General features: G+C 39.3%; 1 protein-coding gene across 3 annotated transcripts in view; it reads right to left on the bottom strand.

The window, feature by feature from the left end:
• Window positions 1-756: 756 nt before the first annotated feature.
• myo9b (myosin IXb) overlaps window positions 757-10,194 on the bottom strand; it is a 31,334-nt gene continuing 21,896 nt past the window's right edge. Inside the window, exons 24-41 of one of the 3 annotated variants that reach the window (XM_085439178.1) lie at window positions 9,619-9,697; window positions 9,193-9,384; window positions 7,176-7,261; window positions 6,987-7,066; window positions 6,481-6,665; window positions 6,031-6,135; window positions 5,714-5,884; window positions 5,590-5,622; window positions 5,392-5,503; window positions 5,231-5,304; window positions 4,936-5,128; window positions 4,627-4,755; window positions 3,694-3,799; window positions 3,489-3,620; window positions 3,267-3,390; window positions 2,615-2,712; window positions 2,405-2,526; window positions 757-1,805 (exon numbers count right to left, since the gene is read on the bottom strand). In XM_085439178.1, coding sequence (XP_085295304.1) covers window positions 1,537-1,805; window positions 2,405-2,526; window positions 2,615-2,712; window positions 3,267-3,390; window positions 3,489-3,620; window positions 3,694-3,799; window positions 4,627-4,755; window positions 4,936-5,128; window positions 5,231-5,304; window positions 5,392-5,503; window positions 5,590-5,622; window positions 5,714-5,884; window positions 6,031-6,135; window positions 6,481-6,665; window positions 6,987-7,066; window positions 7,176-7,261; window positions 9,193-9,384; window positions 9,619-9,697 — 2,290 coding nt within the window. In that variant the 3' untranslated portion in view covers window positions 757-1,536. Of the gene's footprint in view, window positions 1,806-2,392; window positions 2,527-2,614; window positions 2,713-3,266; window positions 3,391-3,488; window positions 3,621-3,693; window positions 3,800-4,626; window positions 4,756-4,935; window positions 5,129-5,230; window positions 5,305-5,391; window positions 5,504-5,589; window positions 5,623-5,713; window positions 5,885-6,030; window positions 6,136-6,480; window positions 6,666-6,986; window positions 7,067-7,175; window positions 7,262-9,192; window positions 9,385-9,618; window positions 9,698-10,194 lie in introns of all 3 variants that reach the window. The other 2 variants (XM_085439180.1, XM_085439179.1) reach the window with 2 other exon arrangements.

The following is a 10,194-nucleotide window of genomic DNA, read 5'->3' as shown; positions in this document are numbered from 1 at the left end:
GGCCCTCTGAAGAGCGTAATCAATGAAGACGAAATTCAATTAATATCATTATTGAACTCACATTTTTGTGACTGAAATCTCATTTAGAATTAAACAGTAAAAACTTTATGGCTGTTATACAAGAACATTGAAATTTAGAACTGTATCTCTCCAACAGGCATAACATAAGAATCTCACAATTTGAACTTACCAACTCAAGCCTCCCAGTAAATAACTAGAAATGTAAAGTTTTTAAGTAAAGATTTTGAGATAACTTGATATTTTCACATGTGATGTGATTTTTTTTCCCAGTGTCACAAACAGTTTTTCAAAACCACCTCATATGACAATATCTGCATACATTTTAGATTTAAGCTCCAATTGTCTGACATTTCAATTTTGATGTGGTCAGGGCTTCACTTCTTTCTATTCTAGTGTCATTTCATACCTTTACTTCATTCTCCGATGTTGTGTTTGTTTTACTGAGTTGTGTTTCACTGTTGACTGCTGTAACACTGTAATTTCCCAGCTATTGGAATAAATAAAAAATACTCTAACACTTATTCCAATTAAATACTCACTTATTAAATTTGCCGCAAATATGAGTTTGAATGTTAACAGCATTACATTTAAATTCAGCTTGTTATGATTTGACCCGATTTCCAGCTTCATTTTTTTATTTTTTATTCTTGACTTGAGTAATAAAATAATCAAAATAAATTTTTCCTATTAACCTTTAACACATGACAGAAAATAAGTACATTAGTGACTAGAGGATGTTGCAGCACGCTGAGCCTTGATAACATTTGGTTTATTTCAGTCGGTGATATTGGCAAAACTTGGATGATGTCCTAAAATAAAAAAGAAAACGAAATTATAAACAGATGCTGACTTGGTGAAGTTGCACAGCTTTGCAATAGCAAATAAAGTCAGTCAGGTAAACTTAATCAGTCACAGTAGTGTAGAATTAAATCAATATAACTAGAAATACAACTAAAGGGATGTCTTTGTGAGCAGGATGAGAACACAAAATGCAGCACTGAAGTCTTTAGGAGACAGAATCACTTTATGTACAAGGTCAGAAGTTTTCTGGTACAAGCACAAGCTATTTATTCCCCAACAACACACAAGGCATTCATTAGTAACACAGTGATTGAGCTCAGAGTTAATTAGTAAAAGACACTCTTGTGTACTTGAGTGCTCTTTATCACGTTCTATATTTCTTGACGGAGCTCGTCACAAAGAACACGTCAAAAATATCTGCCTTTTATTAAAATCAGAGCTGTACAATTCTGAAATAGGTTAAAAAAATTACACGCAGTATACTGATACAAAGAGAAGTACTAATCCAGATCTGCCATAATAATAATAATAATAATAAAACCTCCCCCGAAAGAACAGTCAGCATCATCTCCCATTAAATACATATACATTTTCAAAGCAGTTCATTTCCATACCAGCATGGACAAATCGAAACGTCTACAAAACAAAGCGCACACTTTTTTGTTTCCATTAATACACATTTGGGAATTTTTCAAATTATAACAATTTATGGTGTTATTCTCCGTTTAAATCTTCATCCTCGTCAATGTAAGGGATGTCCAGGTCGTCAGAGCTCCCGTTAAACTTCTTACTGGCTATCTGGGGCGTGCTGGCTGGGGAGGGAGTGTCTTTTCGAGGCTGGATAACATCTGCTTTTTCTCCAGATGTGAACTCTTTCTGTTCATGATCGCGTTGAACCATTAGATGTCTAATTCTCTGTGTCAGGTCAGCAGGTTTGGGAGGGAGGTCAGGTTCCTGGGTTTTCACATGCGTGATTGGTTTTCCTGAGAACACAAACATTACTAAACACACTTGGTATGGCAGATGTAGTACACAAGAGAAGCTCCCGTTTAGGTCATAATTTGTTGACCTAAGACATAATTTTTGTGTTATAAAAAAAAAAAAAAGATTTATTGTTAGGGAATTACTGCGATTTATACATAATTCCTCATTTACATGTGTTTCATGGCCAGGCGAGGCCTGTTCTTTTGTAATTTCATTAGAAATGCGGCAGATATAACACCTGAAGTTGGTTCAGTGTTGAATATGTACTTTAAAGCTTTGCACTATAATGAGAGATCAGTGCAAGTGAAAGATACTATCATATCAAAACAAACAAACAAAAAACAACCCCTCCCCCCCTCCCAAAAAAACAAAAGTAAACACACTCTCAGAGTGAGGGAGGGAGGGAGGGAGAGAGAGAGAGCAAAAACTTTAAAGTGGCCAAAACAGACCCCGGACCAGCTCAGTGACATCAAAAAACACAGAACACAGGTTAAGTGAATGGTGGTTTGTGAAAAACAACTTTACAATGTTTAACCAAGTGACAAACTCTCATTGTTACACCCAGAGGAAGGCGAAAATACCATACCTCTTTACTGACCTTCCAAGTCCAGTGTCCCTAGTAGGTCCAGGCTGTCGGTGCTCAACCATGATGAGGAGTCTAAGTTTTCAATGTCAGATTCTTCCTGATCCAGCTCAGGCAACCTGGAGACCAAGTCCAACCTGTAAACAAAAAAAGATATTAACATTCAAATGAGAGAAATAAGAGGAATAAAAGGAGTACAACTAGAAGTAAACATTACTAGCTCACTTTTCTTGCTTGAGGGACTCGATCCTTTCAAGGAGGGTCTTCACCGCTTCATCAGGCTGTGTTTCCTGTGGAACCTTGAGCTCAGACTGTTCAACAACCTGCACAGAGGCCAGAGCAGCATTATTGTGAGCTATCTGTGGGTTTATCTCTCTCTCTCTCGTATTTGTTAGTGCTCCCGAACTTTTATAACTTCTACTTAATCATTTACCTACTTTACTTTTTTTGTGCTCAGAACTGTTTGCTAAGGACCATTTGCGCCCGCTATTTTGGAAAATGTCGAAAAATAGGAAGAAAGAGGAACAAGAACGTGATGAGTCGGCGAGCCTTGCTAGCACAATCACAGCTCCGCTAACCGAGAAGCTAGCAGAGCACAAAGCTGAACCTTTGGCAGAAATAAGAGACACCTACAAGAAGTATGAGACCAAATTTCAAGCTGTGTGGGAAGCGGTGGAAGACCACAAACAATGCATCTCGAGCTTGGAGCAGTCACTGAACCCCAGAAAGGACAGTTCCAATATGTGTTTCTGGGATAGTTTACTTTTCTCTTTAGCAGGGTCTGTCTTAATGCAAAACATCACCCGGACTGATGCAGTTAAACAAACGCTGTTTGGTGTCGCATTTGTTCTGCTCTTCCTTTGTAGCGTCCTCTCACCGTGGCTTGTCTTCTGAGTCTGAGTTGATTGACAGCCATGGCCTCCGCGTGTTCCAGCTCCTGGATATTTTGCATCTTTTCGTTGTAGCGCCTGAACTGCTCAGTGATCAGGATCTCCACACAACTGTGCAAAACAGTCAATTAATATTATTATTATTTTAGAAATACAGTGTCTAACAAGGACTGTGTAAAGTTGCAGTAGTGCACAATATGATCACTCACAGTGTAGTCCTAGGCACGTCCTTCATACAGAGGAGGGGGTCATCAGAATCAGGTGAACGCAGGATGCAGGGGGCAAACACAATAGCAAGTGCACTTGGTGACATCTTATTGTGCTCTTCGTCCTTTGCAACTCTGAGAGAAACAAACGGGTCAAAATCTCACTGGACTTTCACCACATGACTGAAGAAAAGTCGACTCTGCCTACCTGACAAGGTGAAAGATCAGCCGCTCTAACGTGCTGAAATTAGCAGGAGGAAGTTCTTCGAGCTTTTGGTACACGGCCTTTATTCTCTCTTCTTCCTCGGGTAATTCTGGGGATGAATTAACAGGGGAAATTTTAAATATCTGCACTCACATTTGTTTATATTTGAAAATACTGAAAATTTTAAAGTCACCATTGAAACACAGAGTCAACATGTACATAGTGTCTGTCAATATTATGCAGAATAGTCACACAGTTATAACTGCTATGTTTCTTTTTAAGCAATAACATATACACATAACACGCCACATTATTAGTTACACATGTTCAACTGTTTATTAACACAAATATCTAATTAACCAAATGCACGACAGCAAGTCAATGCATTTAAACATATAGACATGGTAAAAGTAACAAGCTTAAATTCAAACTGAGCATCAGAATGCGGAAGAAAGTAGACTTTGTGGTGTGGTAGTTTGTACCAGACAGGCTGGTCTGATTATTTCAGAAAGTGTTTTATCTACTGGGATTTCTTACACAACGTTTACAGAGAATGATCAGAAACCAAATGAACAGGAGTTCTCTGGCTGAAAATGCCCTGATAAGCATCTCAGAATGCCACACCTACCTGCATATTGTTACCAACTGTGCCAAACGAAGATCACATTGTGTCATTGCTCTTGTGTCAAAAAGCTCAAATCATCTCAATCTGGTTTCTTGAACAGTTAGTTCACTGTACTTAAATGACCTCCACAGTCTCCAGATCTCAATAAAGTGGAGGACCTTTGGGACGTGGCTGAGCAGGTAATTAAAAATGTGGAGAAGCTGTGTGACACTAACATGTAAACATGGAACCAAAGTCTAAGAGGATGTTTGCAGAGAATTAAGGCATTTCTGAAAAAAAAAAAAGTGCTCAAAGTTTAAACAGTTCCTCACCCACAGCATGCAGAAAGTCGTGGTAGAGGGAAAATGTCATGAGGGGGTCAGGCAGCTCTCTGAGCCAGCGTTTAATCAGGCCTGTGATGGTGTGGATCGGGTAGTTATCCAAACATACTGTCTCAGGATCTGAAGGTAAAAAACAGGTCACACACACACAAAAAATTATACTCAAAAAGAGGTTATTTTAAATGGCTTTTTTTGCCATTAGGTTATGGAGATTTGATGACTTTTTTTTAGAATTTATACTCTTGTAAAATAGTTTTTCTGGAAACTTCAACTGCATTTCAACTTTCATTAATTTCTTACTTTTCTGCAGAACCTGGTGAAGCTCCTTCGCTCGGCAGGCCGAGCCCGACTTGCGGTAAATCCCTTCGGTGTAGAGGCCGTTTAGCTCCACGTGCATCAGCAACGTCTCCATCACTATGGGCACGGGGTTGGCTTTACTGGTGAGGGCGCACACCTGCACGCCAAAGTGAGCTGAGGCTGGTAAACTGCCATCCTATCACAAGATAAGAAGAGTAGACATGAGTCTCAAGCAATAAAAGGGAACGTTTTTATACTTATTCTTTCATACTACGATATTTGATTGAAAAATACCTACCTGCCTGGCACACCGTGTCGAGCAGTCCGTGATGATTTTGCTCAGGCATTTCTTGTGACATATCAACTTACACGCTAAAATAAAAACAGGAGGAAAACACAGTCAAATTGAACTGTCTATTGTTTCTTGAAATGCTCATACAAATTGTTTTCTTAACTCACCACTGCACATATAGGCTTTCTCCATTCCCCAGATGTAGGAGCCACACAAGTCACATGACTGCATAATGTTCACCTGGTATGTGCTGAACAGGTGATCCAGAGGACTGTCAAGCTGTAGACACAAGAAATAAAGCAAGATCCCTCATGAGACTCAGCAAGATTCACGAGAAGTAAATTCAATTATGATATTTCACTTACACTTTTATCCTTTTTCCTTCTCTTCTTCAACGTCTAGAACCCAGAAGGGAAATATACATATAAATGAGCTGTACTCTTAAAGTATTTTAGCAACTGAGGATCGACCGAATGCAATAAAATTTACCTTTGCAGGTTCAGACGCTGCTCGTTTCTTTGTGGCCCTGATGAAGCCGTCCAGCACAGACTGGAAGAGGTTTACCACCATTGGAACTTCTCCCTTTTCAGTGGCTCCTGCTAGCGTGTTCACCTTGTTATGGAAGCCTTTCATCAGATCTTTGTAGTGAATCTGGGGCTTCTGAGGGTGCCAACAGAATTATTATTTTCAAGCTATTTGGTCAGTAAAAGTGTAAAAAAAATGAAGATTTTCACAAGGAAAACATGAAAAAGCTGCCTTCCATATTCCTCTGTCATTTGAGCCAACAAGTTAAAACACTGACTGACCTGGACAGAGTACATGTCTTTGATGTTCTCTCTGAACTGCATCGTGGCTGTGAGAAAAATCGTCTCAGCTGGCGACAGATCCTTTCTAGTTTGCAGCTCATTCACCTGATGACAAAGGTGAGGAAAGTGTGAACAACTAGACGTTTTTCTAAACGTGGATAGCTGATATTGAAGCTGAAGACAGGAAATAATGTGCTAAATATGGACAATATTTAGTGCCAAAAAAGGCATTTTTTAAATAACTTGTAAATCTGGTTTTAAAGTTGTGTAAAATAACTGGGCTGGCTATAACTGGGACCCATTTCATGTTGCCCATCTATGTGTACAATGATAATCTACCTAAGAAGTAAGTCCTGAAAATAGCACATTTATGGTATAAATGAGAGTCTCGTGTGGGTTTAAACTCAAGTTAGAAACCTGCTCCTTCTCCCTCTTAAGTTGTGATCTCACCTGATTCCCAAGGAACTCATCCAGGTTTCGTAGCTCCTTGCTGTCAGTAACCTCTTGGTCCAGAGAGGAGTCCCACTGCAACCCCCGTGTGGCACGGCTGATTCGAATGGTGGGGTTACGATTTGATTTCGCACTGTTTTGGTTTGTCGTTTGGTTAGAATGTGAAGTGTGCTTGGAGAAGGTGACTGTTGGCAGCAAAAGGACAGATAGCAATATTAGTAATAACATTACAATAAGATTTGACTTAACTGAAGGTTAAATCCTGTAATTTTAATGAAATGCTCATTTTTTAAAACTATGTTGGTGTAGCAGGAATGGCCATGGAGGAGGTCTTTATCCAACAGTTAAAGCTATAAAACGTATCAAATACAGTTCTAAATCCAACATCTTTTGACTTAAATATCTCCTGCAGCCCATTTAAAGTTTACTACATGTCAGTCATTAAAGTGTCATCAGTGTTGCATTATATAAATACACTGAATCTGCATTTCCAGACTTGTGGTTACCTGCTTTATCTGTTGGAGATTCACTGCTGGGGGATATTCTGGGTGCCATTTTCCTCAGGAATTTACCGAGAGACCAAGTCCTGCAAAAAAGACAACCTGCATAAATTCCATGTAGCAGAATATCAAATTACCACAGAACGTTAATGTTGGATTTTGAATTTTTATAAATTAACTGAGTGAGGGCTTCACCTATCAGGGGTGCTGGTGTCGTGATGTCCTATGCTGTCCTCATTGGTGTTGTGGATTGGAAGGGAGAACGTTGAGCCATCAGTTATCTGAAACACAAAGATTTTAAAAACTGGAGCACAAATTGTGTAAAGAAGCCAACAACAACAAAACAAATCACGTTCTGATCCAAAGTGACAGTCACTCCTTTCCCCCCAACCGTGCTCCCCTGCTGCGCAAGCACCAATATCATCTTAAAGGCTTACATTTAAATTTACAAGTGCCTCCACCAAACCACACCCAATGCACATGATATAACTGCAGCACAATAGTGACAGTCCATCACCAGCTTCCGTTAAACGCCAAAGAAGAAGAAGCAGTCTTCGGTATCTTAGCTGTGTCCAAGTTCAGAGGTGTCTTTTGCATCTTTCGGAAGTCGCATTTGCAGGTCGATTACGTAACAGCGATGCGACAAAGGATGTCCAAACTCAAAGACTCCTCCAAATGCTGCGACAAATGTGTCCTCCCTTTTACCAGATTTGTGTCGGGTGTCTTTTTGGGTCACAAAATAAACTTTTAAGATATTTTTAGGTGAGAATGTAGCTGTGTAAACTTCAAATATTTGCCCAATTTATCAAGACATCACATATTTGCAAAAGTGCCCTGACGTTTTCGGAGACGTCTGTTACCCACCAGCTCGATAGCTAGCCGGGTGGTTAAGGCTCACTAGAGCCGGTGTTCCAGATTAACTGGCATCGCAGATCAGCTGGCGTTGGTCGAATAGATGTGTGGTAGACTTGCTTTTAAAGGGCCGCTACCGACAAGCCAGCAAATAAACACCAAATATTAAATCTGTGACATTTGTGATATTACCTCAAACACAGTCCGTCAGTCTTGTTGCTGCTGAACAACAAAATGTTTAAAAATGTTGCGAGTTTACTTGGTGATATAGTTACAGTAATCACTACTCCTGTTGTTCATCATGATTTTAATTTTCTTTGTTAGAACAAAGAAATACGTTTGAAATATGACACATTAATATTTCACTAGTGTTGTAACATCACATCCTGTAAGCATAGTCTGCCTTTGTCTTTTAACTTGTGACACATGCAGTACAGGCTGAGTGGCTGCACTTACACCTCGAGCATTCAAATCTATACTATAACTACTGTTATATTGTTCACACAGCTGAATAAACGTCAAACAGAAAACCGATTAAACAGAAGTGTGAGATGGTAGAGAGTTTACTCCAAATTTAAAAATTAAAAGTTTAATAAACTATCATCTTGTCTTTATTTTTAGTTAGCACATACCTTAAACACTTCAAGCTGTAAGCTAATGATAGTTATATAAGAGCACATGCATGCTGGTGCAATAAGCTGTACGTTTTACGTCCAATGGATGATGATCTGATTAGTCGACTAATTGCAAAAATAATCGGTTACTAACAAAATAATCTTTTTGTGGCAGCCCTAATGTTAAGCAGTCGTTAATAGACCAGGATGGCTCTGTAAAGAGGAAATCAACAAGTCATATTTGCATATATGCATTATCAGGGTCAAGGGGAACATATGTTACTTTAATATGTACAATTCCTTATAGTTAAATATTAATAGAAGTTTCAGTCCACAATTAAAAAGACTTGATGATAAGTTAATAAATCAAAACTGATTTAATAATGGCCGCCTATTAAATACTGTATGTTAGTTTGTGTTGCATAACCATAACGACAAGAAGTGACCAAACACACTGACATCAGAGCACATAATAATATTCTTTTCATATTCTAATATTCTGTCCTTGCTGACCCTCTCCTCATTTTGGTCGGAAAGACAAGAAAGATCAGAAATGAGCTTTAAAAACGGGCTTTAATATTTCCCTTCTGCTTGAAAGCAACAGCCCATTTTTCACTGTCCTGGCCTGCACAGCAGAAATCAGAAGTCCCAGAACAATCCAAGCTATCCAACCATTTGGTACATACACATGCAAGAGTTGCATGCAGAGAAGAGATCTGGTTGGCAAAAAAATCCCTATATCCAACCTTGGATTTGAGGTCCCGGACATCGGCGCTACTGACCAAGCTCGTCAGACTGGCCACACAGGGACTTATGGGCGGCAATGGAAAGCTCCAGTACTCGCTCTCCTTGGAGCCAGCAAAGTTACACATCAAACCACTGCGGGCGTAGGCTAAGCGCCGCTTGTGTTTCTTGCGCTTGCGGACCCGGACCTTGACCTAATTGGGCCAGGGAAAGTGATGAGGTACGAGGTCTGCGAGACCTCCTTTGATGTGCAAGAAGCCTCCTTTCATGTGTTTTTCACTGTAACATTAGCTCACAGTACACAAAGCTACAACACTATCATACATGCAGCAAGGACACTAACAATCACTCAATAGGAGCACAAAAATAATAAAGACAGGTTAAATTAAACTTTTTAGGTCAATCACTGATACAGGAGCTGATGTTACCTCGTTGACTGAAGATGAGCTGTCAGAGCCTGATGAGCTGATCTTGGAAAGTTCATCTGCAGACATGGACTTTTTGGTGCTGTTTGTAGAGGGAAATAAAAGCAATGAGTGATTGTTTGACTAAATATAAAACACTTTCCAATCATTATTAATAGCATGAGAATCTATACTTTAGGATCTTAAGGCAGAAATACTTATTCAAGATGCTTAAACAGAAAGCATGTCATACAGTTAGACCCATAACTATTTGGACAATGGTATCATCTTTGTAGTTTTGTCTTTTTAGTTTTGAGGCAGACTGTGCAGACTTGCAGCTTTAACTCGAGGGTTGTACCAGTACTATTGTACAGGGTTTAGGAATTACAGCCTTTAAAAAAAAACAAAAAAAACAAAATCACAGACAGTCCCCCATTTTCAGAGGCTCAAAGGTAATTGGACAAACTGACATAATTTCAGGTGATTTCATCTGTCCAAAAAAATTTTTTGTCTTCTTTTCCAGAACTGTGCGAGCCCAATCAAGTTTAATGCCTTTCTTTGCCTGAGTGTAAACCCTCTGCTTTTATTACGCCATTCATT

The sequence above is a fragment of the Copadichromis virginalis genome, linkage group LG18, assembly GCF_057382275.1.
Source record: "Copadichromis virginalis isolate Kocher_CV1m ecotype Utaka linkage group LG18, C_Virginalis_male_GT1.1, whole genome shotgun sequence".
Lineage (NCBI taxonomy): Eukaryota > Metazoa > Chordata > Actinopteri > Cichliformes > Cichlidae > Copadichromis > Copadichromis virginalis.
Note: the sequence above shows the minus strand (reverse complement) of the source record. Positions and strands in the feature narration are given on the sequence as shown.